This window comes from Rattus norvegicus, chromosome 15, assembly GCF_036323735.1.
Source record: "Rattus norvegicus strain BN/NHsdMcwi chromosome 15, GRCr8, whole genome shotgun sequence".
Taxonomy (NCBI): Eukaryota; Metazoa; Chordata; class Mammalia; order Rodentia; family Muridae; genus Rattus; species Rattus norvegicus.
The window spans coordinates 50,236,218-50,264,149 of record NC_086033.1 but is presented as its reverse complement, the minus strand read 5'-3'; the positions used below and the strand labels follow the sequence as shown (position 1 = coordinate 50,264,149).

At 39.8% G+C, this 27,932-nt stretch overlaps 1 protein-coding gene across 4 annotated transcripts in view; it reads left to right on the top strand.

Annotated features, from left to right (window-relative positions):
- The first annotated feature begins 13,544 nt into the window (after positions 1–13,544).
- The window catches only part of Adam28 (ADAM metallopeptidase domain 28), a 66,320-nt gene continuing 51,932 nt past the window's right edge, over positions 13,545–27,932 (top strand). For 2 of the 4 annotated variants that reach the window (XM_039093144.2, XM_017599628.3), the window contains exons 1-6: positions 13,545–13,717; positions 19,030–19,133; positions 21,663–21,739; positions 22,669–22,747; positions 23,850–23,926; positions 25,457–25,649. In XM_039093144.2, the coding sequence (XP_038949072.1) occupies positions 13,666–13,717; positions 19,030–19,133; positions 21,663–21,739; positions 22,669–22,747; positions 23,850–23,926; positions 25,457–25,649 (582 nt within the window). In that variant the 5' untranslated portion in view covers positions 13,545–13,665. The remainder of the gene's footprint in view (positions 13,718–19,029; positions 19,134–21,662; positions 21,740–22,668; positions 22,748–23,849; positions 23,927–25,456; positions 25,650–27,932) is intronic. The other 2 variants (NR_172143.1, NM_001394671.1) reach the window with 1 other exon arrangement.

Genomic DNA, 27,932 nt, shown 5'->3' with positions numbered 1-27,932 from the left:
AAAATGTACAGTTAGCTAACTCTTATGTTTGTTAATCCTGTCAGACCCTCCAGACTTTGAACTTCCCTCTTCTGGACTCATTTACAGTTTAAAAAGGAAAATGTGAACTCATCTTGAGGCTAGAGACAGCTCAGCATTTAAGACTACTTGTTCTTGCAGAAGACCAATGTTTGATTCCAACACCCACATGTAACTCCAGTTTCAGAGGATCTGATATCTCATTTGACCTTAGTGGCTGCCAGGCACACATGTGGCACACAGACCTATACATAGACAAGACAATCATACACATAAAATAAATACATCTAAAAAGTACCCTGATTTAAGATAATTTTATCTGACTGTATTGATGTCCAGAGAGATTTTAAAGATGAACAGGTTAAGTAAAGTATAAAAATTTATATGGTCACTGTCCTGAATCTCTACATCTTCAAGTCAAAATTTACCCTGAATTCTTGACTTTCTCTGTCTGTGGAGGGCCACCCAGTTTTTGAATATTGCTGAATAAATTCAGTTGAGGAAGAAGATGTTCTAGGAAATGAGTGAAATGATCCAAGACCTCTTCCCTGGACTAGCAGGTCTTCCTGACAGAGGAAGCAGAGTGGGAGAATGGGAATCTTGCTAGAAGCCAGCCTTCACTCTGTCCTGCCTGACTAGTTTGCAGAGGTGAGGGTTTTAATAGTAACCCAGTTGAAGTGGCCTCCTGTTACAGTTTGCCTTTGATACTCAGAGTCAATATGCGTTCCAGAACACTGATTTTGAGATGGGTTCACAGATGAACTTCAGAGATACAGCACTCCCCACATGAAAGTCTACAAAGCCTCCTGTTATATTTTTAGCTTTGCATTAAAGTCCACAACATTCCTATCAATTTTTAAGTGTTTTATAAACCAAGGGAGACTTCAATGTTACTTATTTAATTGGACATTGAGGGAAACTGAGTTGTGTGATAAAACTGAAGTTTATACTTTCATATTTTGATTTGTCCTTATATTATTTTTGTGAATAATACTTCTTCCTTAACCCTGTTCAATTTCAGATTCCCAGTGTTTTGTCATAGTCCCTATTCCCTACCTTCAAAACAATCTCTTCATTGACAGCAGAGATACAGATGCCTGTTGGGGCAGCAGCCTGCCCACTCGTTCCTGCAGAGTTAAGCTGAAGGTCAAAGGCAGAGCAACTGCTCTCCATGTTGGTAATAAAATGTCCTCAGTGTGCCTTGTCTCTTTGCCTCTTCATCTTGAGGATAACTTTAACTATTGTAATTGGGTTTTAGTCTCTTCCTGTATTTGTGCATTAACCTTATATATAATGCGAGAAACTGAGGCACAGTGAAAAGTTTGCCCTTTTCTTCAGTGCTGCATGCATGTGTAACCTGATGGTTGTCATTGGGGCTCAGGCATTTAACTGGAAGTCAGAAGAAGTCTGATATTTGTTTTTCATACATGGAAATAGACATGCAAATAAAGAAAATCCAGAGAAAACATGTATGTCTTTTACATTTCTAGGGAAAGAGCAAGGGATGATGCTTGGTAATTTGAAGAGTTAAACAAGGGAAGTGTCGGCAAAAGTGTGCACAGAGCTTAAGGGAACAAATGTCTGCGCACGAGTTTGATGAAAGTAGAGAAGCTTTATCTGCAGTAAGTTCAGTGTGGAATGGGAGGGGTTCACTGCAGGAATCCACAGAAAAGGATGTTGTCTGGGAAAGACGCCCATATAGGTATTGTCTTTAGAAGGGAAGACAACCAGCTTATAGAGATCTTGCATGGAATGTGCAATGGAAAATGCCCTGGCTATACTCTTACACTCTCACATCTTCCTATCATCTAATTGTGTCCTCTTGGCCAACGCTCTACAAGCCAGGAACAAATCCCATCACTGGTCAGCTTAGGAAACACAGGCAGACTGGAGCAGGTTATTTGGAGGATTGGAACAAACAAGATCTACAGTTCCAGGGGCATTGTGATTATAGAAATAATCTGTTACTGGAAAGGAGTCACCAGGGGCTTCAAGAGCAGAAAAACACAATGAAGGAGCTAGCAAATATAGTATTAATAGGTTCAAAGCAAGCAGAACCAGAATCTCAGCCCAGAAGGTGGGAGTAGAACACAGAAAGTAGACCACAGTCTCAGAGAAACTTTACAGACAAGAAAAAGGTAGGCACAGTGATAGAGAAGAGAGAATCCAACAGTCACACAGAAGGAGCAGTGATTCAGGGTTCCCCTAGTGGGCAAAACTCAAGAATGTTGGGGTAGCACCAGCAGACCTCACCATTCTCCAGCTCTCAGCTCCTCTCTGAAGTCAAAACAGCCATTTTTCACGTTTCTTCTCTATGGGAGACCAATTTCTTCCAAATTGTTCAGAAAGTCTATCTTAGCAAAACTTTTATCAGCGACTTTATAATACACTAAACTATGCATAATATAAACTTGATTGGAGAAATTTGATCTATTAGGGAAGTAAATTTGGCCTCAGTATTGTTTCAGTGATGGAAAGTTTGGGCTATGTGCAATTTGTCAGGTATCTGAAGAGAAATTGTTCACAGTCAAGTCTCTGAAGTAGACAGGTAAAATTCTTCTAGCCTAGCTGTGTGCACAACTGAAAGTCTGTTGGAAAAGTTGAACAAATATCTTGGTGGATTTAAGTTATGATGTTAAGAACAATATAGTAAGAGAAAAAAGAACATAATAAATTTCATATGCATCAAATAGTGTCTTGATCAAATGCAAGAGTGCCACTGTTTAAAAAGAATTCAGTCAAAATATATTTTAATTGTCTTAGTTTGTATGACTTGACTCTGAAATGATCTTTAAGAAGGTAAGACACAATCATTCTCAGTGGGTAACTGAGCAAGCAGGCAAGGGTCAGAGGGAGATGTGCTTTTTAAATATCATGTTTTATTATTTTTTATTTTTTATTACTCACTCCATTCGTTCCCATCTCAAATGATATCCCACTTCCCAGTTACCCCTCCACAAACTCCGCATCCTATATCCACACTCTCACCCCCTCCCCTTTGCTCCACGAGGGTGCTCCCCCACCCACCCACCCACCCTCTCCTGCCCGCCCCACTGTTCCAGTATCCCCCTACTCTGGGCATCAAATCTCCACAGGACCAAGGGTCTACCCTCCTGCTGCTGTCAGGCAAAGCCATCCTCTGCTACATATGTATCTGGAGTCATGAATCCCTCCCTTTACACTCCTTGGTTTGTGGTCTAGTTCCTGGGAGCACTGGGTGGTCTAGCCAGCTGATGTTGTTCTTCCTATGGGGCTGCAATCTCCCTCAGCTCCTCCAGTCCTTCCTCCAGCTCCCTGTGGGGTCCCTGAGTTCAGTCTGATGGTTGGCTCCAAGAATCCTCATCTGCACTGGTCAGTTTCTGGCCATACCTCCCAAGGAGCAGCTATCCCAGTTCCTGTCAGCAAACACCTCTTGACCACAGCAAAAGTGTAAGGTTTGGTGTCTGTAGACAGGTTGAATCCCCAAGCAGTGCAATCCCTGGATGGCCCTTCCTTCAGTGTCTACTCCATTCCCTCCTTTTCTTTCTTTGGACAGGAACACTTCCAGGTTAAAAACTTTGAGATGGGTAGGTGTCCCAATCTCTCCACCAGGGACTGTTCCTATCTGCTGGAGGTGGTCACTGCAGGTTCTGTCTCCCCCTTCTCTGCACATTTTTATGAACAATTTCTGCTCAATGGTGTCTTTTTCTCTCCATGGAAACTCTCTTTGAGAAAGACATCTGTTACTGCCTCATGCTTTGTTGCTGGTTCTATAGTTAATTTGTTTGGGGGACAGAAGGGTTATTTGGTGTTGTTGAACACCTACTCGTGTAGAAATTTCTCTTCTGTAAATGCTCCCTAGCTTCTTATCCCATTGACTTACTTATTCTTAAGTGTTTCTTCAAGGCTGGGTTTCCCCTCCTTGTATTCTTTGGGTGAATGCAGTTGTCTGATGCTCTCATGAGTGTTGTTGTAGTATTCTTACTCTCATACCCTACAGATTGCTGAATGTGGCTGGTGGGAGAATCTTGGTTAAACTATTATGAACATCTGTTCTACTTTTCACCTAAAGTGAAAAAAGTGGAAAAAGGAGCCTGTCAATGTGTAAGGAGAGTATTATAGTCAAGATATACTCTATATCAATAAATACTGCAAAGAAACAAATTCAAAAGTGTGGCACAGGCAGGAGGAGGTGGCATGGATCCCCCATACATAATAATTACAGATGGTTAGGTGCAAAAATCTTATGCAGTTAGCAGAAGACTCGAAAGACTCAAGAAAGGTTGAAAGGCAGTCCATTGGATGTCCTGACTCAGGCGAGTCAGTCTTGTTTGGCTAAACCCTTCAGCTACTTAGATGAGGTTCACTTACAAAAGGAGAGTAATCTGTTTGTTCATAGTCCACTAAGTTAAGTGTTACCCTTGTGTTTAGACACATTCACAGAAATATGCAGAAGAATATTTGAGCATATGTCTGGACATGAAGACTCAAACGAGTTGACATAAGAAACTAAACACCACATGTCAAATTCTAATCTTTAAGTCTTTTCAAACTCTTCTCTCATTTTTTAGTATTCAGTTGTACTCATTTTCTCTGCTATTGAACCACTTTCAAATATGGCTTTCCTATTGCTCAGTTCAAAATGAATAGAATTTATGAATATGTGAATGTCTGTCATTCATGCACAATATTTGCATAAATGATAGTTAAAACTGACTGGAGTGCATGTCAACAACTCTAGGTACCAGGGGTAGAAGGGATAACACTCTTTTCTATTTGAATACTCTTAGCTTTACTAACAGCCCTGCACCCACCTAGACACATAAACAGCTAAGAATAGGATGCAGTGCCTGTGGAGCAAATGCTATGTGCTGACTTTATGATTGGAAGAAGGATAACTGAAAAGAACGTAAAGCTAAAAGGCCACATATCACAAGCTCCTGAGTCTCAAAAGAAATGCAGGGAAAGGGGTGTGAGCCTTTTATTAACAAAAACAATTCAGAGTCTTACAGTTTCTTGTTCAAATACAGGCTCCACCTGTGGTAAGCTGAAACTATTTGATTTTTAGCTTGGTAAATACATTAAAAGAAAGAAAAGCCATGATTGTTTGTTAGCAGCTCAATTACCTGCATTTGCACAAGGTGATACTTTCTTGATTATGACCTGCCAACAAGCCCTCAAGCCCTGGATTTGGGAGGCTAAGTACTTAAGTATGCCATGTCCTATTAGGTTCCCAGTAAGAGGACATGACATCTTTTATTATGTATTATGTTGGTTAAACTGTGATAGTTGATCAGCAGACACGCTCCGGTTTGTGATCCTTATAGCCTAGCAAAATGCTGCTACCTAGAGGGAGGGCAGATGATGCCCATCCACAGAGCTGTGATACATTTGTGCCTTCTCCCTTCACTCCGGGGTGGTGGAAAGACACAATTAAGTGAATTTTTGAGTTTCTTGTTGCTTTTGGTTCTGGAGGCATGATGGTGGCATTCTCTCTCTACTCTGTTCCCACAGATGTGGCTCTCTGGTCAAAGAGCCCTCCTTCTCAGGTCCTATGCATTTAGGAATGCTGTGATTCAGTTCCATGTCATCTACAGAACCACTCAGGTGAGTCAATCACAGGAACTAGGCTTCGTCTCCCTTTCCAATGCCAAAAGTCTTCTTCCCACAGCCCTGGTTGCTGAGCATTTCCATGTAGGCTGTGTGGCCCTAAATAGCATGTGGTGTCCTCTTCCCTAGAAGGTAAGAATATGGGACATGTACTGTGTCATTCTCATCTGCCCATCTGTAGGAGGGCATGTGTTCAACTCTCTCCTTATTCTCCTCCTCACCAACATGGGACACATAAGATGCGAGGTGTTTTCCTGCACTGTGCAACCCTTCATCTGTCAGCTTGTCTGGTTCAGGACATAAAGCAATTGGTCAGAGGACAAGTAAGGTCTTTCATTCATCTGAACTCTTAAGTAATGGATTTTGAAAAGTCTCTTTAAGTCTTGAATAGGGTAAACACACAGAAAACACAGCACAGCATTATGTGTATTTAACCACAGCTAATCTATAAATCTAAAGAAGTCAACCCAAACTGGGTCAGTCTTCCCAGTCTAGATTTTTGGCACTATCACAAATACAATACATCTAACTCTTGTTTGGTTTAATATGAGGTCCTCCCTACAGGCTCATGTGTTTGATTACAAGGTCACAAGCTTGTGCCTTTGCCGTAGAAGTTTAGGGAATATCTAGGAGTTAGGGCTACAAAGTGAACATTAGAGGAGTATAGCCCTGTTTCACTTCCAGCCTGGGCTCACTCTACCACATGTGAACAAACCTCACCACCATCTCTCATTACCATGGCAACTGCAGTTACTACCCCTTTTCCACATGGATGAACTGGACACTAAACTGTGAACAGCAAATGCCCCACTCTTAGGTTGTTTCTGTTGAGGGTTTTATCACTGCAACAGGAAAAGTCAGCAATACAGTCCTGGTGTATCCCTTTGCCCACTTCTCTGGGTCTTTCTCCAGCAGTCATTTTCTTGATATGGCCACCAGAAATGGAAAGGGGTTGGGGAAAGGGACATTGTATCTTACTGCAGATATTTTCCCCATGCCTAAAGTGCAGATTTTTATGTTAGGCAGGTGGCAGAATGAATCCACCACCTCAATTTTTCTCTTCTGCTTTGGTGTTAGAGAGTGTTCTCTCTAGCAAGAATACCGCAGCTAACACTTTGGAATGACAACTTTACATGGAACTCCCAGTGAATTGTGTCTCCTCAGTGAGGGATCAAGAGCTGAACAGATCTACTGGTTAGTGTCCCAAACTCTAACAATGCCAGTGGGTCTTGGTTTCTTCATGTGTCACTGAGGTTTGCAATACCATTAAGCTTTCATAAGCACTGACATGGGACTGGAGAGCTAGCTCAGCATGTAAGTGCTGATCATTGCTCTTGCAAGAGCACCTGAGTTTAGTTCCCAACACCTACACCTGGAAACTCACAACTTCCTTTAACTCAACTCCTGGGGGCATCTAATGACCTCCTTTGGCCTCTGTTGGTATTGTACACACCTTGTATATACACACATATATAAATAAAGCTAAAATTAAAAAATAATTAGTGGAATTACAAAAATGCACTTAAAATGATATTAGACACATATTGGAGGACGTGGTTTTCCCAGCATCCCTTCCACAAATCACAGCAGACAAGAGCCACACAGTTGCATTTGAGGTTTAAAAAGTTGATGAATTTTGCGTCCAGGTCCAGTTTCATCCCACTGTTGGTAATGTGATTATTAAAAAGTGATCATCTCACAGGGATCTTTCTTCCAATGACCTTTAGCTCAGAGAAGCTGCAGTTTATAGGGAACAATGTAGGCACTCTACAAACACATGTACAATGTACACTGTCATTGTTCCCCATGAAGCCATCTTTGAATCAACTGTTGGCTGCTGCTTGTTGTACAACATTAGAACTCACTATTATCCATATGAGATCTGAGACCAAATTGTTCAGTGAGACATGGGAAATGGTACAGTAAGGGGGAACTGGAAGAAATGCAGCTGTGTGTGCAGTCCCATTCAAGAGCCCTGTGCTCCTCCTCTTTTTTTTAATTTATTTAATACTTAATAATAATTCTTTGGTTTCCGGGCAAACATCCCCCTCCTTCCTCCCCTTCCTTATGGGTGTTCCCCTCCCAACCCTCCCCCCATTGCCGCCCTCCCCCCAACAGTCTAGTTCACTGGGGGTTCAGTCTTAGCAGGACCCAGGGCTTCCCCTTCCACTGGTGCTCTTACTAGGATATTCATTGCTACCTATGAGGTCAGAGTCCAGGGTCAGTCCATGTATAGTCTTTAGTTAGTGGCTTAGTCCCTGGAAGCTCTGGTTGCTTGGCATTGTTGTACATATGGGGTCTCGAGCCCCTTCAAGCTCTTCCAGTTCTTTCTCTGATTCCTTCAATGGGGTTCCTATTCTCAGTTCAGTGGTTTGCTGCTGGAATTCGCCTCTGTATTTGCTGTATTCTGGCTGTGTCTCTCAGGAGCGATCTACCTCCGGCTCCTGTCGGTCTGCACTTCTTTGCTTCATCCATCTTGTCTAATTGGGTGGCTGTATATGTATGGGCCACATGTGGGGCAGGCTCTGAATGGGAGTTCCTTCAGTCTCTGTTTTAATCTTTGCCTCTCTCTTCCCTGCCAAGGGTATTCTTGTTCCCCTTTTAGAGAAGGAGTGAAGCATTCACATTTTGATCATCCGTCTTGAGTTTCATTTGTTCTAGGTATCTAGGGTAATTCAAGCATTTGGGCTAATAGCCACTTATCAGTGAGTGCATACCATGTATGTCTTTCTGTGATTGGGTTAGCTCACTCAGGATGATATTTTCCAGTTCCAACCATTTGCCTACGAATTTCATAAAGCCGTTGTTTTTGATAGCTGAGTAATATTCCATTGTGTAGATGTACCACATTTTCTGTATCCATTCCTCTGTTGAAGGGCATCTGGGTTCTTTCCAGCTTCTGGCTATTATAAATAAGGCTGCGATGAACATAGTGGAGCACGTGTCTTTTTTATATGTTGGGGCATCTTTTGGGTATATGCCCAAGAGAGGTATAGCTGGATCCTCAGGCAGTTCAATGTCCAATTTTCTGAGGAACCTCCAGACTGATTTCCAGAATGGTTGTACCAGTCTGCAATCCCACCAACAATGGAGGAGTATTCCTCTTTCTCCACATCCTTGCCAGCATCTGCTGTCCCCTGAGTTTTTGATCTTAGCCATTCTCACTGGTGTGAGGTGAAATCTCAGGGTTGTTTTGATTTGCATTTCCCTTATGAGTAAAGGTGTTGAACATTTCTTTAGGTGTTTCTCAGCCATTCAGCATTCCTCAGCTGTGAATTCTTTGTTTAGCTCTGAACCCCATTTTTTAATAGGGTTATTTGTCTCCCTGTGGTCTAACTTCTTGAGTTCTTTGTATATTTTGGATATAAGGACTCTATCTGTTGTAGGATTGGTAAAGATCTTTTCCCAATCTGTTGGTTGCCGATTTGTCCTAACCACAGTGTCCTTTGCCTTACAGAAGCTTTGCAGTTTTATGAGATCCCATTTGTCGATTCTTGATCTTTGAGCATAAGCCATTGGTGTTTTGTTGAAGAAATTTTTTCCAATGCCCATGTGTTCCAGATGCTTCCCTAGTTTTTCTTCTATTAGTTTGAGTGTATCAGGTTTGATGTGGAGGTCCTTGATCCACTTGGACTTATGTGCTCCTCCTCTTGCTGCAGCTTCTATTTCTGTATCATTCTGGCTTCTGGAGAGGCATGAGAAAGACCCAGGCATTTGCAGCATTCTGGCAATTCTTAGCTTCCCCAAATATTAACGTTGACAGTTTCTGTCTTTATTCTTTTCCCTCACTTCTAGTCTTCATTGGGTTTTTAATTAAACTCTAAATTCAGTTTATTCTGGAATTCAGACATCTTCCACTGCAACTGTGGAACACTTAATCATTGTTCTAAGTAAAACTAGTGTGTCTTATGTCAGAGAAATGCTGGGGAATGTTACCTCTGTGGATGATGGCACCATTCAGAACATGGTTGCGATCTCATATCAGAGGCCTGTGTACTGAGCTAAGAAAGCAATGGTACCCAATACTCCATCCTACATATTCCATTCAAAACATTTGGTGACCAGGTTCCCAAGTCACATGCTTAGGTAAGAGTTATGGTCCCTAGAGTAGTTGTATATTAGAAAATTTCATAAAAATATGCTTAAAACTTTTGTTTCTCTTTCTCCTCCCCTTTCTTCTTCCTTCTCTTTCTTATCACCATCATCATCAGCAGCAGCAGCAGCAGCAGCAGCAGGAGGAGGATGAAGAGGAGGAGGAAGAGGAGGAGAAGAGGAGGAGGAAGAGGATGAAGAGCATTCTATAGCTCAGGCTGGTCAGGAACTCATTATGGAACCCAAATTGGCTTCACATTTACAGCAATCCTTCTTCTTTAGGCTCACAAGTACTGGTGTCATAGGTGGATTGAAAATCTTGAAACATTTAGTAAATAAGACATTACCCAGCTCACAACAGATTATGATCCCAACCAATGATTTTGTAATCTACTAAAGTAACACTTATTTATGTATAAAATAATAGATCAAGACAGCCCATTCAATAAAACTTTAATGTAAAAGGAAAAGTGTCTGTAAGAAAGCTGACAGACAGAGCAGGGTGGAAAATCCTGGCCTCCACTTACGTTGCTGCTACTGGAGGCAAAAGCAGCCCAGAATGATGTATATGGACTATCCTGCCCGTGAAAGTTCATCAACTTATCTTGTTTTCTTTGGAGAGTTTCTTTCACCAGCTGTCTTGTTACAGCCAGATTCTAAGCTTTGACAGTTTCTGAGGTTTTGTCTCTAATGTTTGAAATGTGATCACCAAGGCTGACTGCAGCAGCTGGCTCACAGGAGACACTAAATAAGTATTCAGTGACAAAACTGCATCTTTAAATTACAGCTCTGTTGCTCCTAGTTCCTCACTATTACTGCTTTTGCTCCTTAAACGTGCCCGTTCCTTCCAGCCCCTTTGCTTCTGTCTTTGTTCAGACCTATAGGAAGGCACTCCTTTATACTGACATCTCTCCAGGCCAAAAAGGTGCCTCATATTAAAATTATGCATAACTCACATGATCTAGCTACTTAGGGATTTGTAGTAACAGTTTGTTTTCGGACTATTTCTACTCCATAGGCATCTTATCATTAGCAATAAGACTGCAGGTGAATCAGGTAATCAAGCAAGAAACATGAAGGTGTGTGACCAAGAGCTCAGACAGCATGGCGTTCAAATTCCACCCCTTCTATTTTCTTCATGAGTAATGTGAGTAACCAGCCTAAGCCTCTTAATCTACACAATGGAAACAAGGAGTCTTAATCTTGAGGAGTCTAAATGTTTTTAAACTCCATTTTTCATATACAGAAATGGAGATAAATGGTATTTTAAAGACAAACATGTCAGTAGAACTAATATAGCAAGAATACTAGTTTAGTGCAAAGCTTCTGTAAGGCAAAGGACACTGTGGTTAGGACAAAACGGCAACCAACAGATTGGGAAAAGATCTTTACCAATCCTACAACAGATAGAGGCCTTATATCCAAAATATACAAAGAACTCAAGAAGTTAGACCACAGGGAGACAAATAACCCTATTAAAAAATGGGGTTCAGAGCTAAACAAAGAATTCACAGCTGAGGAATGCCGAATGGCTGAGAAACACCTAAAGAAATGTTCAACATCTTTACTCATAAGGGAAATGCAAATCAAAACAACCCTGAGATTTCACCTCACACCAGTGAGAATGGCTAAGATCAAAAACTCAGGGGACAACAGATGCTGGCGAGGATGTGGAGAAAGAGGAACACTCCTCCATTGTTGGTGGGATTGCAGACTGGTACAACCATTCTGGAAATTAGTCTGGAGGATCCTCAGAAAATTGGACATTGAACTGCCTGAGGATCCAGCTATACCTCTCTTGGGCATATACCCAAAAGATGCCCCAACATATAAAAAAGACACGTGCTCCACTATGTTCATCGCAGCCTTATTTATAATAGCCAGAAGCTGGAAAGAACCCAGATGCCCTTCAACAGAGGAATGGATACAGAAAATGTGGTACATCTACACAATGGAATATTACTCAGCTATCAAAAACAACGACTTTATGAAATTCGTAGGCAAATGGTTGGAACTGGAAAATATCATCCTGAGTGAGCTAACCCAATCACAGAAAGACATACATGGTATGCACTCACTGATAAGTGGCTATTAGCCCAAATGCTTGAATTACCCTAGATGCCTAGAACAAATGAAACTCAAGACGGATGATCAAAATGTGAATGTTTCACTCCTTCTCTAAAAGGGGAACAAGAATACCCTTGGCAGGGAAGAGAGAGGCAAAGATTAAAACAGAGACTGAAGGAACTCCCATTCAGAGCCTGCCCCACATGTGGCCCATACATATACAGCCACCCAATTAGACAAGATGGATGAAGCAAAGAAGTGCAGACCGACAGGAGCCGGAGGTAGATCGCTCCTGAGAGACACAGCCAGAATACAGCAAATACAGAGGCGAATTCCAGCAGCAAACCACTGAACTGAGAATAGGAACCCCATTGAAGGAATCAGAGAAAGAACTGGAAGAGCTTGAAGGGGCTCGAGACCCCATATGTACAACAATGCCAAGCAACCAGAGCTTCCAGGGACTAAGCCACTAACTAAAGACTATACATGGACTACCCTGGACTCTGACCTCATAGGTAGCAATGAATATCCTAGTAAGAGCACCAGTGGAAGGGGAAGCCCTGGGTCCTGCTAAGACTGAACCCCCAGTGAACTAGACGGGGGGGAGGGCGGCAATGGGGGGAGGGTTGGGAGGGGAACACCCATAAGGAAGGTGAGGGGGGAGGGGGATGTTTGCCTGGATACCGGGAAAGGGAATAACACTCGAAATGTATATAAGAAATACTCAAGTTAATAAAAAAAAATAAAATGTAAAAAAAAAAGAATACTAGTTTAGAAGGGCACCTAAAATTTAATAAGCAACTGAATATAATCTTTTGGTTATAGAATATGATTTGTGCACATATCCAATTTAGCCTCATAATAGCAGTAACAGACTCAGAGACTGCCCCTCCACCATCCCTAAGTCATCTTCTCTCATCTTATTCAAGCCTTCAGTTAGGGCATGAACACCTTGGTGATCTGGAAAGCCTTGTACTCGTGCTATTGAAAATTATTATTTCATGGAGAGGAGTGTAGCTCAGCTGACAAAATGCTTGCCAGGCATACATTGAACTCTGTATTTGATCTGCAGCAATGCATAAAAGTCTTGAAGTGTGAAGGTAAACCCAACAAATCCCAGCATGCAGAGGTTAAAGGCAGGTGAATCAAGAGTTCAAGTTCATTGTGAGCTGCACAGCACATTGGAAGCTAGCCTAGAATTTGTGAAATTCTTTAGAAACATCTTAATTCAGGATAGTATAAGCTTCTTGTGAACATCATTGTGGGAGAATACAGTGTAAGGTAATTGAAAATAAGAATTTCACGTATTAGATGTGATTAGAAATCACTTTATAAAACAAATCTACATATGTAGAGAATATTACCCACAACCTTTATTGATTTAGCTGAAAATGATAAATCCATATGATTAAACACACACACACACACACATATATACATATATCACATGTACACATAATAATGCATGTGTGTATATTATATAGCACATACATATTCTAAGAATTTTATGCCATATTATTATGTATATATCAAGAAACATTTATCAAGAAACATATCAAGAAACATCACAGCAGTTACCTCCATGTGACCTATTGAGCTACAATAGAAGAAAACTTACTCTTTTAATTTTGAATGGGTAACACAGAGAAGAAAGAGAGGGAAACAATAGCTCCTAATAGAGGAAATTTTATAGCCAGCCAAGAGGCAGTCAGGACTTCCTCCTGCTATGTCATTGTGGCAGAACCACAGTTCCCAAGTTGTGCAACACCTTTAGTAAATACTTGCTCAAGCGTACACAATGGAGCAGGAAGTTTCATTCTGGCTCCCTTAAGAGGAGACTGGGGCAGAAGCAACCTCACAGGTGTGAGCGGATGCACCCACTGCTCCCAGGATCACAGAATGCAGCAATGGCGACTTCTGGTAGTCTGGTTCCTCCTTTCTCCAGTTCCAGGTAGGCGTTAACCCTTTCAGATTTTTTCAGCATGTCACAGGACTGTATGTCATCTGCTCCTGGTCTTATGGTATATAATATGTTGGCTAGATGTTTTATTTTTTCCCTTTAACCAATTTTTCTAACCATTTGGCATGGTTTTAATCTGCTGTCCCGGAACTGTGATGGATGTGAAGGAGAAAAATTAGAGGTTTTTCTGAAACATTTACATATCAGCTCTGATATCTGTAAAAAAAAGAGAAGCTCTCGTACATTTAAACAATGGATATGATCTTTGAGTCCAAAAGCAATTAATCAGAACTAATTGTGTCAATTTTTATTTCAATAAAACAGATTTGACTGGTTGTGATGGCCAAGACTTGCAGAAAGTATCTCGTAATTTGGGCCAGTTCAGCAACTTGCAAACTTAGGAATGTGCATTGTCATGTTTAGAGAGAATAGATATCGTTAACTGGTAGGGGGCCATAAGCACAAAGTCTCATGAGGTTATTGGTGAGGAGGAGTTTCAGTTCCATGTGGCTTGATAACGCAGTTCCGTTTCACTAGTTAGAGCAATCATCTAAGAATTTAGATGGGGTGACTACTACCCCCTAACAACATGTTATAGCATGCAGCTCTCTCCATTTTGTAAATACTCAGCTTGGTTTCACATGCCTGGGATCTGATGTCATATTTCTCTGGCTTGTTCTGTGTTCAGAGCTTCCATCTGCACACTAGCTGGCAAATATTTTCTTAGGCCATAGAATGTTTGCTGGGACCCAGGAACAAACAAAGGCATCAAGCACAGAAGGGTCTTCCTCCTTCCTAATCCCCTTGGCACTTTCTTACCAAACAGGACTTCTCCATTGTTTTCCAGACTTGTAAAACTTGTGTTAATATCCTTAATATTTAGGGTACTAATATATCCTTAAATACCCCTTGACTTCAAATTTCTAGATTCACAGAAATCAAAGGGTAGGAATTCTTTTTTATTAGGAATTTTTAAAAAAGAGTTATTTATTCATTTTATGTATTTGAGCACACTGTAGCTGTTTTCAGATACACCAGAATAGGGCATCTGACCTCATTACAGATGGTTATGAGCTACCATGTGGTTGCTGGGAATTGAACTCAGGACCTCTGGAAGAGCAGTCACTGCTCTTAACCACTGACCCATTATCTCCAGCTCCAAAAATTTTTTAATAGGAAGTATTTTGTCCCCAGGACTCTTGAGGACTCCACTCTCATTAGATGCTGAAGAACTACTTGGTATCCAGCTCTGTTCAAGGAGGGGAAGTAACTGATCAGGCAGCTCCAGTAACAGAAACCTATGGGTAACAGTGGGGCCTATGTATCCTACTGTCTTTTCAAAGAAATCAGGCACCAAACTATTTCTGCTACCCACAATTCTGTATCAGCAATGTGGCAGCAAGAGATGTAAGCCTTAGAGTCCTGGCTAAAAGTGTGACATCATTCATTCCAAGGATGTGATAATAGGCATTCTGATTGCTCTCCAGCAAGGGGGCATTCATCTTCAGTAGGATGCCACACTACTTCTTTTTATCTTCCATGCTGCCCTTTCCAAGTCATCCCCCTACCTACTGAAGTACCTTTGCTAGATTCTCCATGGGGACTGGTTTCACAGCCAGAATGCAAGTAACAAAGTTTTTTTTTTTTTTTTTTTGGCTTATCTCTTCTTCTGTAGTTCGCCCTCCCCATCATCAGAACTCTTTGCCCGCGCCCTCTGGCTATAACTTGGACCTGCTTCAACGTTTATTTCTAAATAAATGATGGATATGTAAAATAGGGCCTGGTGCTTGTAATGAGCCTCACCATCCCCTAAGAAAAGTGACATTGGATTACATCATAGGGAAAGTAAAAACAAATATTTAAAAGGACATGGCAAGTGTTTAGGGGAAGACAAAATAAATTGATGCATTGACAAAGGCAAGTCTCCATCCTGTTTCAGATGTATGTCTAGGTAGGCACTTTGGCTTAAAAAAGAAAAAAAGAGCAGTTATTTTTAGTGACTGGAAAAAGTAAGCCAGTAAGCACAATTTAACTGTTATAGCCAAGTAATAACCTCATTAGAATATGGGTTCTAGTCTTCCCCATTCTCATTTTCATTGAATAACATTTAGAAGTACTAGTACTAGTTCTAGATTGAGGTCAGCTATATCAATCTCATTAATGAGCTTCATTTTATTTTAAACTAATACGTGGTTAAAAGAATCTAATCCACAATTACACACTCATGCACGCACACGCACCTCTAACTCAAACCAAAATAATTGTTTTTCTCTAGATCCAGTTTTGCCATTCAAAACTTACCCAACACATGAGTTCTGTGGGAGAGAGGAAACAAGCATTAAAATAAATTAATAGAAACATATTGTGTTACATCTTGGATTTGTGTAATCCCTGGATGCCAGTTAGCTCTGTTTATGCTACTGGCTTCTAAAAAATTAACTTGACTTTATTCACCTGGGATGAGGCTGCCCCATCTCCATCAAAGGGGAGTGCATGTGAAGCAAACAATATCTGCCTACTTCATCCCTTTCTGTGCTGTGGAAATCCCTTCATCTCAAATGTCTTAATTCAAGGGCCTTACCGCTTTTGGGAGAACCAGAGCTTTCTAAGAGAAATTCTATCTATTTCTTTATAGAATTGACTGTGTTGTAAGAGTTCAGCATGAACTGGAAACTTATTTCATTTAGCTCAGCGAATTTGCTAAAGACTTTAAGAAGACATATTTTTTGTTTGTTTGTTTTGGTTTCTATTTGAAAGTGTTATCCCATCAAAGAGTGAGCTGGGAATAAATTTTTTAGTTTATGTTTTGACTCAATATTTAAAACTCAGTTGGTAACTTGTAGTTTCATGAAATATTAGGCTTTAGATTAACGAAAATTGCAGGTACAGCACAGAAAACTGCTTACTGTTGGATAGGGCAACCAAGTTTTCTGTTCACTTTTCTTGTCAAAAAGGAGTGGGCTGTGAAAAGCCAGTTGACTTCCTGTTAGGATCACACATGTGGATGAAACCCACAGATGAGGGTATCTTTGGAATTTTAGTAAAAGTAAAAAAAAAAAAGTTTATGCATATGGGTATTTTATATCTGCTTTCTGAGGCCAAGAGAAGGTTTCAGATCTTAAAGAGACATTCTCCATGTGGGTGGTGAGAATCTAGACTGGGTCCTTTGCAAGAGAAACTTAAACCCTGAGCCCTGTCTCCATCCCTCCAATAGGGCATTAAAAATACTGCTATGAGAGTGGGTGTGTGTTCTAATACAGTGTAGGTGCCTGTGCAGACCAGAAGGGGATGTCAGGTGCCCCAGAGATGCAGATTTAGGCAGTTGTGAACCACCTAAAATGTGCTCTAGGAAGTGAACTTTGGGTCCTCTCAAAGTGCAGGAAGTACTTTTAATGACTGAGGCATTTCTGCAGCCCCACTCCTCCTTAGAATGGCATGTAAAGAAGATATTTGTTGAGACTGCAACATCAGTGAGAAATGGCTTCATGACTCAATGTCTATGAGGCTAACTGTGCTGATTAGTCACCAAAGGACACCAGGTAGCGTTCTGGCACCTTAGGGTGTGTTTGCCCTGTGGTAGTGAAAAAGGAGGTGGCAGGGAATTGTGCCCATGTCATTTGCACATTTCTGGCAAGAGCTGTGGTATCTTACTGCTATGAAGTAATCATAAAATCATAAAATTTTAACAGGAGAGAAATGATCATCTCACATTTTAGAACTTCAAACTATTTTGTAAATAATCCGTTTACTTTTCTTCACCAACATTTCAATTGATTGCATTTTTATTTAATAAAAATTTACATTAAATTCCATAAACATAGAGAGAACAAGGATTACCTCTGGACTGCAAAAACACAAGCAACTCAAGAACTTGGTGTACTGGGCTTCCATGCATACCTTAAAGCTCAGTGTTTGGGGTTGAGAAGCAGAATGCTCTTGAATTTGAGGCTAGACTACTGAGCCCTTGACAAAACAAAGAACAAACAAACAAAAAGACAAGAGAGATCAAAGAAAAGAGAAAGAAAACCTTTGTACAATTGTTACAGAGTATGACAGTGACTTATTTGTCACAGCTGACAAGAATGTATCTGAATGACTGTGAATGTATCTGAATGAATGTCTTTTGAAGACACAATAGTAGTTTATGTTTATTTGTATGTTATAAATTACACAACACATCATAGACCCAGCCTAATTGGCCATCACTTTTCAAGCAGTTAAAGTTTCAAATCTAAAATTAAGATATTATAGTATCTGTACTATGTCTTTAAAATATATATATATATATATATAATTTTATGTATGTGAATATTTTGCCTGTATGTATGTCTGTACTCAACTTCCATGCTTGGTGAGCCTCCTTGATTATGTCTGCTGTTAAATGAACCAAAATAGCATAGTATTTTGGTGAGCTAGGATTTCATTCAGAGAAGTTGCAAGTCACAACACAGAGAAGAAGCTTTCCTAAACCCTGCTGCCAGCTTCCTACCTCAGTTCTCTAAGTTTCTCTGTGTCTTCATCCTAAGTGGATCTTTAATCCTGTAGCAGCCAGAGTTCCCTCCACAGCTTCCCACAGGAAAGCTCTGTGGACAACAGAAATAAAACTTAAAATCCAATAAAAAAACATTGGAAAGCCCAGGAAAGACTTGGGCATGAGTACCTTCAATTAATTGGTTGTTTAAGATGAATTTCCACTTTCCTCCTGGTATGACTCCAGCCACCATACATCCTTTCCTTGGTCAGTGACTCTGTACAAACCTTCTATTCTCATTTTCATAATTTTTCTGCCCAAAATGAAGGTTTGTCAGTATTGCTCATGCCAGCCCTCTCTATGAGACTAATGTTGGAGCCTTTTCTTACTGGGACTATGTCTCAAATATTACTATTGAAAATTCCAAGGAACATGTGATCAACCAGAAATAGTGGGTGTCTGCTTCTAGTTTCATAGCAGTGTGGTCTGGACTGATCAACTTCCAGGAGAACTTGATTGTGCCTAGCTTTTACCTTGTTTCATTCTCCTGCTAGGCAGTCACTGTGCAGATCCAAAAGGTTAAAGAGAAATGGGAAAATTGACAAGAAATACTTTCATCAGAAAAGCACTTGTAAATATCTCCCTGAAAAATATTGAAAGTCAGAGATTAAAGATTGGGGATGAGTAGGTGAGTTTCTGGTTGTTACCCACTTCTCATGTCTGAAACTACTGACACAAATCACTGACGGTCTCTGGGGGCCATCAACCAACAGAGTGAGCATGACCAGCATTAATGAAAAGCTATGTCTTCTCTTCCTTCTTTTTCTCCTAGCAAGTGCAATAAAAGAACTCCCTAAAGCCAAGAATTATGAAGTGGTTTATCCCATAAGACTTCATCTGTTGCATAAAAGAGAGACCAAAGAGCCAGAGCCAAAGGTTAGTATGTCTATGATTGTCTTATTTCATGTACATGAGTTTTATGTGTATGCCTGTTTACATGTGAATACATGTGAGGTCATAGGTTATTCTTACACTGTCATGATATCCACTCTGACTGTGGAGACTGAGTCTCTCAATGGACTGGAACACACTCATTCACAACTAGCCTGGCCAGTGATGCAGACTGTAATATTTTATAATTTATGCTGTATGTTTCCAAATAATTACTATAACTTACCTTATATATTATTTGCTTATCTACCATCTATCCACACACACGTAATCGTTGCCTTAAATTAGAACCAGAAAAGAAAACAATGGAAATGAATGCAAATTGGCATTGTTATCTGAAATTTGTATATTTTTCTATGTAGACAGCATTAAAATTTGTACAATTCTTACATTGCAATGAAACAACACATTGCTAGCCAATGCTAGCTTGAAAATTTAATTACTCATTAGAGTAAAGCTAATTGTATGTGCCATGTGTCTCAATATACATGTGCATGTGCAGGAGATAGCTGCAAAAACTATTTATGTGTATTGCCATGTGTATGTATGTATGTATGTATGTATGTATGTATGTATGTATATATGTATGTATGTATATTCATGTACAGTTAGGTAAAGGCAAAAGGAGGTCATCATACTTCTGGAAGATTGAGTGACAGGTGCTTGTGGGTCACCTTTTCTTGGGTATTACGGGTCCAACTAGGGTTCTGTAAAAGAGCATGTGCTCTTAATGAGTGAGCCATTTCTCCAGCTTCACAATGCTGAGTTTTGAGTAAGTTGCAGAGCCGTGTGTTTGTTGCTAAGAGTTTAGGTTTTTTGATTGTTGTTTGTTTTTTGTTTTTGTTTTTTATTGTTGTTGATTCTTGATCTTACATGGTATGCACTCACTGATAAGTGGATATTAGCACAAAAACTCAGATTTCCAAAGATACAATCCACAGACCACATGAAGCTCAAGAAGGATGACCAAAGTGCAGATGCTTCAGTCCTTCTTAGAAGGGGGAACAAAAAAATTCATAGGAGGAGATATGGAGACAAAATTTGGAGCAGAAACTGAAGGAAATGTCATCTAGGGACAGCCCCACCCAGGGATCCAGCCCATATACATACAGTCACCAAACCTAGCTAATATTGCTGATGCCAAGAAGTGCATGCTGACAGGAACCCAATATATCTGTCTCCTGAGATATAGCTGTCTCCTGAGAGGCTCTGCCAGAGCATGACAAATATAGAGGTGGATGCTCACAGCCAACCATTGAACTGAAAACAGGGTCTCCATTGGAGGAGTTAGAGATTGAAGGATTGAAGGAGCCGAAGGGGTTTGCAACCCCATAAGAACAATAATACCAACAACCAGAGCTCCCAGGGACTAAACCACCATCCAAAGAGTACACATGGACTGGCCCATGGCTCCAGCTGCATATATAGCAGAGGATGGCCTTGTGGGGCACCAATGGGGGAAGAAACCCTTGGTCCTGCCAAGGGTGGACCCCCACCCCCAGTGTAGGGGAATGTCAAGGGCGGAAGGCTGGAAGGGGTTGGTGGGGAAACACCCTCATAGAAGAAGGGGAGGGGGCATGGGATAGGGGATTTTGGATGGGAAACTGGGAAGGGGGATAACATTTCAAATGTAAAAGAATAAAAACATATCCAATTTATAATTACAAAATGAGTTTGGTTTTATTGGAGACACCTTGCTTGCCTAGGTTACCTCTCAACAGCTACAGGAGACTTACCCTAGCCTGATATATGATGACCTAATGTAAAGAGTGAATGTGGATGGGCAAGGGTTGCTTTTCACTTCAACCACATGAATCCTAGGGATGGAAGTCAAGTTGCCAGGCAAGTGCCTTCACCCACTAAGCCACCCACTAAACTGGCCCCAGTTAAGGGTTCTTTCTATGTCTTTGACATATCTCTTTTCCCATCTACCCCCACACTCCATCTCCTAACCTACATTTGGAAATATAAATATTTATTTTCATAAACAGCAATCCAAATAAAACCTTGCTAAACATATCAAGGCTGCATATAAAGATATCAGATAAGGAGCCTAGAATGTGGCTTAGAGGTAGAATCCTTAGCCAGCATTTTCAAGATCCTAGGATCAATTCCCAGCACCAACACACTATTCACACACATACAGACACACATACATATTCACACACACACACATATTCAAAGAAATACACATACTCATATACACACATGTACACACATTCATATATATATAGATACACATGTACATGCACACACACAAACACAGACACACACACATATACACATGCACATGTGTGCACATTGGCATGCAAATATATGCACACACATGCACATGCATACACACAAACACAGAGCTACTTTGTCTATATAGTTGACAGAACAATCTGTTGCCTATGGTCTAGACAGATGGCTGGCCTCACAGTCCACTGCTAGAGAAAAGCAGGCATTACTTGCTAAGGATTAAATCAGTAGACATAGCCATCTTTGATTATAAGTCTTTGTGTATTTTTGCAGGAAACATTTGAAACTGAGCTCAGGTACAAAATGACAGTAAACGGAAAGGTTGTGGAGCTATACCTGAAGAAGAACAAGTGAGTGTTTGTCCATCTCTCTTGTCTTCCTCTGCTACAAGTCAAAGTGTGGAAAGTGGCTGGCGAGGCTGCTGTCAGCATTAATGCTCCCAAAACTGACCCAACAATCTTCACTCCTAATGGACCAAGGAATCAGTGAATTTTTTTCTCTTAAAATGAGGGAAACATATTAGGCAAAATAACAGTTTACTAGGCTTTTGACACTTCATAAATAAAAAATGATGAAGTGCTTGTAGGCAGATTTTATTACTTTACCAAATGACTGAGTGGGTCCAATGAAACCTGCTTTAAGTTTTGTTTGTTTGGGGCTTGATAGAGGGTCTCATGGGACTGTTCCCTGGAAAGGGCTCAGGTGGGGCTAATGCTGTGCCTTCTCATCAAACTCGTTGCAAGTTCTTACTTTTGTCACCTTTGACTTCAGCTATGCTTCTTAAGTTTCTTCTGGAAATAGCAACCGTCTCATGTGAACAGGGCTTGCTTCACAGTCCTCTGGAAAACCTCTCTCTCTCTCTCTCTCTCTCTCTGTCTGTGTGTGTGTCTGTCTGTCTGTCACACACACATACACACACACATAAACACAGACACACAAACATAAACACACAGACACACATGCCCAGTAGATGCACAGACACGCAGAAACACAGACAGACAGATGCATAGAAACACAGAGACACACAAACTCACCCACACATAGACAGACACACACAGATACATACAGACACACATAGACACACACACACACACACACACACACACACACACACACACACAGCATCTCTCTGTCCAAAGTTTTCCTGTGTAGACTTGTCTAGAGCACAAGAGAAGCTTAGGAGTTTAAACTTGTCTGGGCAGCCTGGGAACTCTTCATTTGCTGGACTTTGCATTTGACTTGATGTGTGTAACCATGCTCTTCCATTTTCTTTCTCCAGCAAGCTCCTAGCACCTGGCTACTTGGAAACATACTATAATTCCAGTGGAAACAAGGTCACCACAAGCCCGCAAATCATGGTATAACATCTGCTAGGTCTCTTGGTAATAAAATATACCCATTTAGGTCTGTAAGACCTAAATACAATGTCCTTGCCTGGCAAATAAAAAATGAAACTGCTTTTACAGCTTTGGTGCTGATTGTTTTGTTTTATTTTCACAAATAGCAGTAATCACTTAGCAAATTTTTCCCATGGTTGCATTCCATGAAGATTGATGAAAGATGGCCCTACTCACCATTTTTAGCTTTCACAAGAAGCAGGCAGAAGGCAGAAGAAGCAACCTTTAGGGTTGTTTTCTGCAGATGGACTCTGTAACATGAAGAGCTGAGCATGTCTGCTATTTTTAGCTCTTAACTTTCACACCTCCCAATTATGGGGTCTGTTACACTCAAGACTATTTCTTCATCAAATGTAAACCTCCATACTGCCCTAAGTAACTCTACTCTTGATGTGTCCTCCAGACTTCCCCTTGTTCCCATGGGGACCATAACTGTGTGGCCGGGCATCCTCCTCAAGGATCCCTTCTTGTTGCAAACCTTCAGATTTTCAGGGGTTACATAAGGTAATGCCACATCTCTTCCAAGATAGAAGGGCCACATGGAGAAATAACTCTAGTACGTTGAGCATATTCACTTAAATCAAGTTTCACTCTTAGGACAAACCACCTGAATAACCCATAAGTTTAAAGGAGGGGACAAAGGTGATTAGTTCTAATTGGAAAAGTATAATTTTTAAAAAATATAAGTCAGATGTTCGGAGAATTCAATTTTAAACATAGATAACTAAATAATTTTTTTCTAAATAATGCTCAGCTATTGTATACTGTGTCGGCAATACTAATACATTATAATAAAATATAAAATACATTTCATAGTGTATGACATTATATATTAAACTATACTTATGGTAATATAAATATACAGACTGAATAATATAAGCATTTGGGGTTATTAACTACCTTTAAATTTTGAGACAAAATGTATTTAATTTTTTAAAGTCTCTAACTTAACTACTGAGCAGCAGAAAATTGTTCCTGTTCCAAGATTTCAAATTCTAATTGTTTGTAGAGTCTAAGAACTCGCAAGAATTCCCTTTACAAGATGCTTTTTTGTTTCCCTTAGGATAGCTGTTACTACCAAGGACACATCATAAACGAGAAAGATTCAGCAGCCAGCATCAGCATGTGTCAAGGGCTACGGTGGGTGAGACTTGAGGAGTACCCAGTGGTGCACAGTTCATGTTTGATAAGTCTGAAGACCTGCAAGTATAGTTAGTTATATAATATAGTTAAGTGTGATTCCTAACGGCTTCAAAATTTTGAAATTTTGCCTCAAAATGCCATTTCTTTTTGAAGCATGAAATTTAAACTACTGAACTGCCTTCAGTTTTATTTTTATTTTTGTTCATTTAAAAATGAAGATTTTTGAGACACACTTTTATAGTCAGACTCTGTGAGGGAGTGCAGCCCCTCTTCTTTCTCTCCTCACTTTTAATTCTTTTTAGTTTTTATTCTTAAGAATATTATATCCTTCTGCCTACTTTTGACTTTCTGTATGTGTCCTTCTACCATCTGATATTTCATCAATACCAAGAACTGATTAATTTCCTTTTCTATACTTCTAGGTGGATACCTTAAAGAATTCAAATCTCTATGTGTTCTAAGCCAAGCAAACTGTCTTATCAATCCATTATTTTTCCTTTATCTTTGACCCTAGTGACAGAATAATCAAGTAGTAATTTCCTCAGTCAGGCATCAGGAAGTCTTTGAAGAGTCTCTCTCTCATTCCTCCAGCCTCCATTTCCTTACCAAGCCCCAGGGATTGTATTATTTATTTTCTATTATTTCCTGCTTGTCACTACATCTGCCTCTATTGAGACATCTTACTTCAACCACCATGTACTTTAACTAAATCAACTGAAACAATCACCCACACTCACTGTCTTCCAGTACTAGAAACTGTATGCTCATGCATTTCTACTTCATACTAATTAGATATAATTGGATATATGTTCATTTGGTAAATAATTACATATACATTTTAAGAAGTATTTCTACATGCACGTTTTCCTCATTTTTGAATAAAAAGGTTTATGAAGGAAGAGATTGCAGATCTCTTTACCCTCTGCTTTTAGTGCAGTGCTTACTTTAGAGTGAGTCTCATTAAATATGATTCAGACTAATTTTAACTCATTAGAACTCTAGATTAATTAAGGAATGAAAACGCAACTGAAATTACTCATCATTTTTACCAAAGCTAGTAAATCTTAAAAGCAATCTAATGTGCAATCAGCCATTTACAGGGAATAACAGCATAGAGTGGTCAACAAGTCAGCTTAGACGTTAGTACCAGGGTTTGTGAAGAAGTTGGTAATCTTTGCTGACTACATGCTTCCCCTGCTCTCCACCCCATAACACCCTCCTATCACTCATTATGTTCTTCCATCTTACAGATTAAAAGGTGAAGCTACTTAGTTAAACAGCCTTACTTTAGATTCACAGCTATTCGGAAATAGGCTTAGAATTTTAAGACTCCAAAACATCCTTCACTTCCAAGGCCACTGTAGTGCAGGGACAGTATAAAATCCGGGACTGAGTGAGGAAACGTTTCTAGTGCCAGCAACAGGTAAGCTGGGTTATCTTTTGATCATGAGGACTTTGAGAACTCTGGCTGTACAACTCGGAAGCAAGACGATTGTGCTAAGAAATGTGAATGCTCATGTTCCTCAGGGGTTACTTCAGTCAAGCTGATGAAAGGTATTTTATTGAACCTTTGAGCTCGGAGATCTTGGATGAGCAGGCACATGCACTCTTCAAGGATGATCCCAAAGAAGACCAGGAGAACAGTAACTGTGGAGTGGATGATGCGCTATGGCTCCAAGGACTGCATCAGGATGTGGTCCTTCCTGCCACCAGGTTGATTGTGCGTAGGGCTTGTTTTGTGTCCTAACCTGGGTTCTAATCATTTACCTTTTTTTCATATATATATATATGTATATATATACATATATATATTTATATATATATATATATTTCATGCATATGTGTATATATGTGTATACATATATACATATATACATATATGTGTATATATGACCATGTCTCTGTGTCTGTGTCTGTGGAGACTGCAGGTTGCTGTCAAGTGCTTTTCTTAAATGATCCTGATATATTGAGGCACAATTAAAATATTGGCTCTCAATGGGCCTAAATTTTGGATAGTCTGACTAGCCATCTTTTTCTAGGAATTCCAGTCTCTGTCCTTTCTGAACTTGGATTAGAGGTAGGCCACTACACTCATCGATCTTTCACATTGGGTTTGAGCATTTGAATTTCAGAGCTCAAATTTTCACAGGGAGGGTTCTATCTGCTCAGCCACCTTTGAAGCCCTAGGTTCTAATACTAGTAGTAAGCTTGACTCACATTTTGTAGTCACTACTAAAACTAATAGTTATAGTTTATACTCACGATGTAATCTTACATTAATTATTTTCTCATTAAGAATCTGCATGAGCTATTATCAACAATGTACAAGGGCAAAAAAGAAGACTGAAATGTAATATTGGACTGCAGGGAGTAGACAATAGTACCCTCTAAATCTCAAAACAAGGCACATGTGTCGGAACTTTTTTGATTTGGAAACAGGAGAAATTTGTCCTCAGAGATGTTCACTGTACTGGGAATGCAGTATCAAGCAGCATTTATAAACACAGGATCTACCTGTTGGAACACAGAATATTCTTTCTTATATGGAATCCTGTTATGACCACAGAAGGAAATATGAACCCAGCTATTTTCAGCTGTGTGATGTGCACTAAAATGTTTCTGTCATTTCACTTTCATTGCTTGATTATTTCTTCCAAGTGTTCTCAGAATCTGTAAGCACCAGGCAGACTGATTCTAAGTAAAAACATCTAACCATCTAAGTTTAAAAAAACTAAAAGCCAAACCAAACCAAACCAAAACAAAAAGATTGTTTCTCTTTGCCATGGAATTAAATTTCACTAGCCTTATCTAGGAACCCAGATGAAAATGTACATTTTTCTCTCAATATCACTCTGGTTCTGGTTGGCACCAGCCTCTGGTTCCATCTTGAGTCTTTGGGAGCCATGTAGAAATGACCATGCTTTTCCGACAAGCTTTTGTGTTGGCTTTCTGAAGCATTTTTCTGGTCACCCTCTTCTGGTCAGTCACTTGATAAACTGTTTTCTGCTTTTTGCTTTGTAATTCTTCCCATGCACTGGAATTATTGTTGGTTTCTCTTTTCTTTTCTCACATGGTGTCCATCTCTTCACATATTTCAGTTCTTCACTGAGCTCTCAAGTAGTATTTCAAGATCATCATGTCAACTTGATCTGTCCTTTTTATGTCTGTTCTCACCTTAACAGACTCTCCTTGTTCTAGGTTGAGTGATGTTTGATTATAAAATGCATACTGTTAAAACCTATGGATGTCTTTCCAATCATCACATGTGACATAAGAGCCTAAGCACCATTAAGAGTTAACAAATGTCTGTTTGACTCTGCCCAGCATCCACTACATTGTATGTCCCCGGCCTACAAAATTTACATTCCATTTATTCTGACAAAAAACTTTCCCTGTTTTTTTAAACATATCATTGTCAATTAACCAAGATCTTGGTGTTTTAGTTCTTTTCTTTTCTGGATTATATTTCAATGTTTTTCACAATTTTATGGGTATAATATATAGACCAAGGCTCTAAAAATGCTTTTTCTAATTGTCTATTTTGAAATCACTACCTAATAGCACACCTTCAGTAACTCATTGAATCCATCCACAATACTTGTCACACCTGATACTTACATCTATTTCTTTGTCTCTTGTGAACCGCTATGCTGATAGGGCAAATAGATTTATCTATTCCAATATCCAGAGTACGTGAATGCATAAGAAATTGGTAGAAAATATTTTGTTCCTATGGAAAGTGGGAGGTAAGTATACATCTTATTAGGTATTATATGATTCTATATTAGATAATTTGTTTCTGATGATGAAATCATAAAAGATAATCTTTTCCCTTCATTTTCTAACATTTTCTGAGCCTTCTCTGTATGTATGCCTAGATGTTGTAGTAGAGTTAAAATAGTAATCTTGTCTGTCTTGATTCTCAGATGCAATCCAACCTCTTCTAAGACCACACATGATCAACAGCAAAAGGTATTATCTTAGTTATGATTTTCCTTCTATT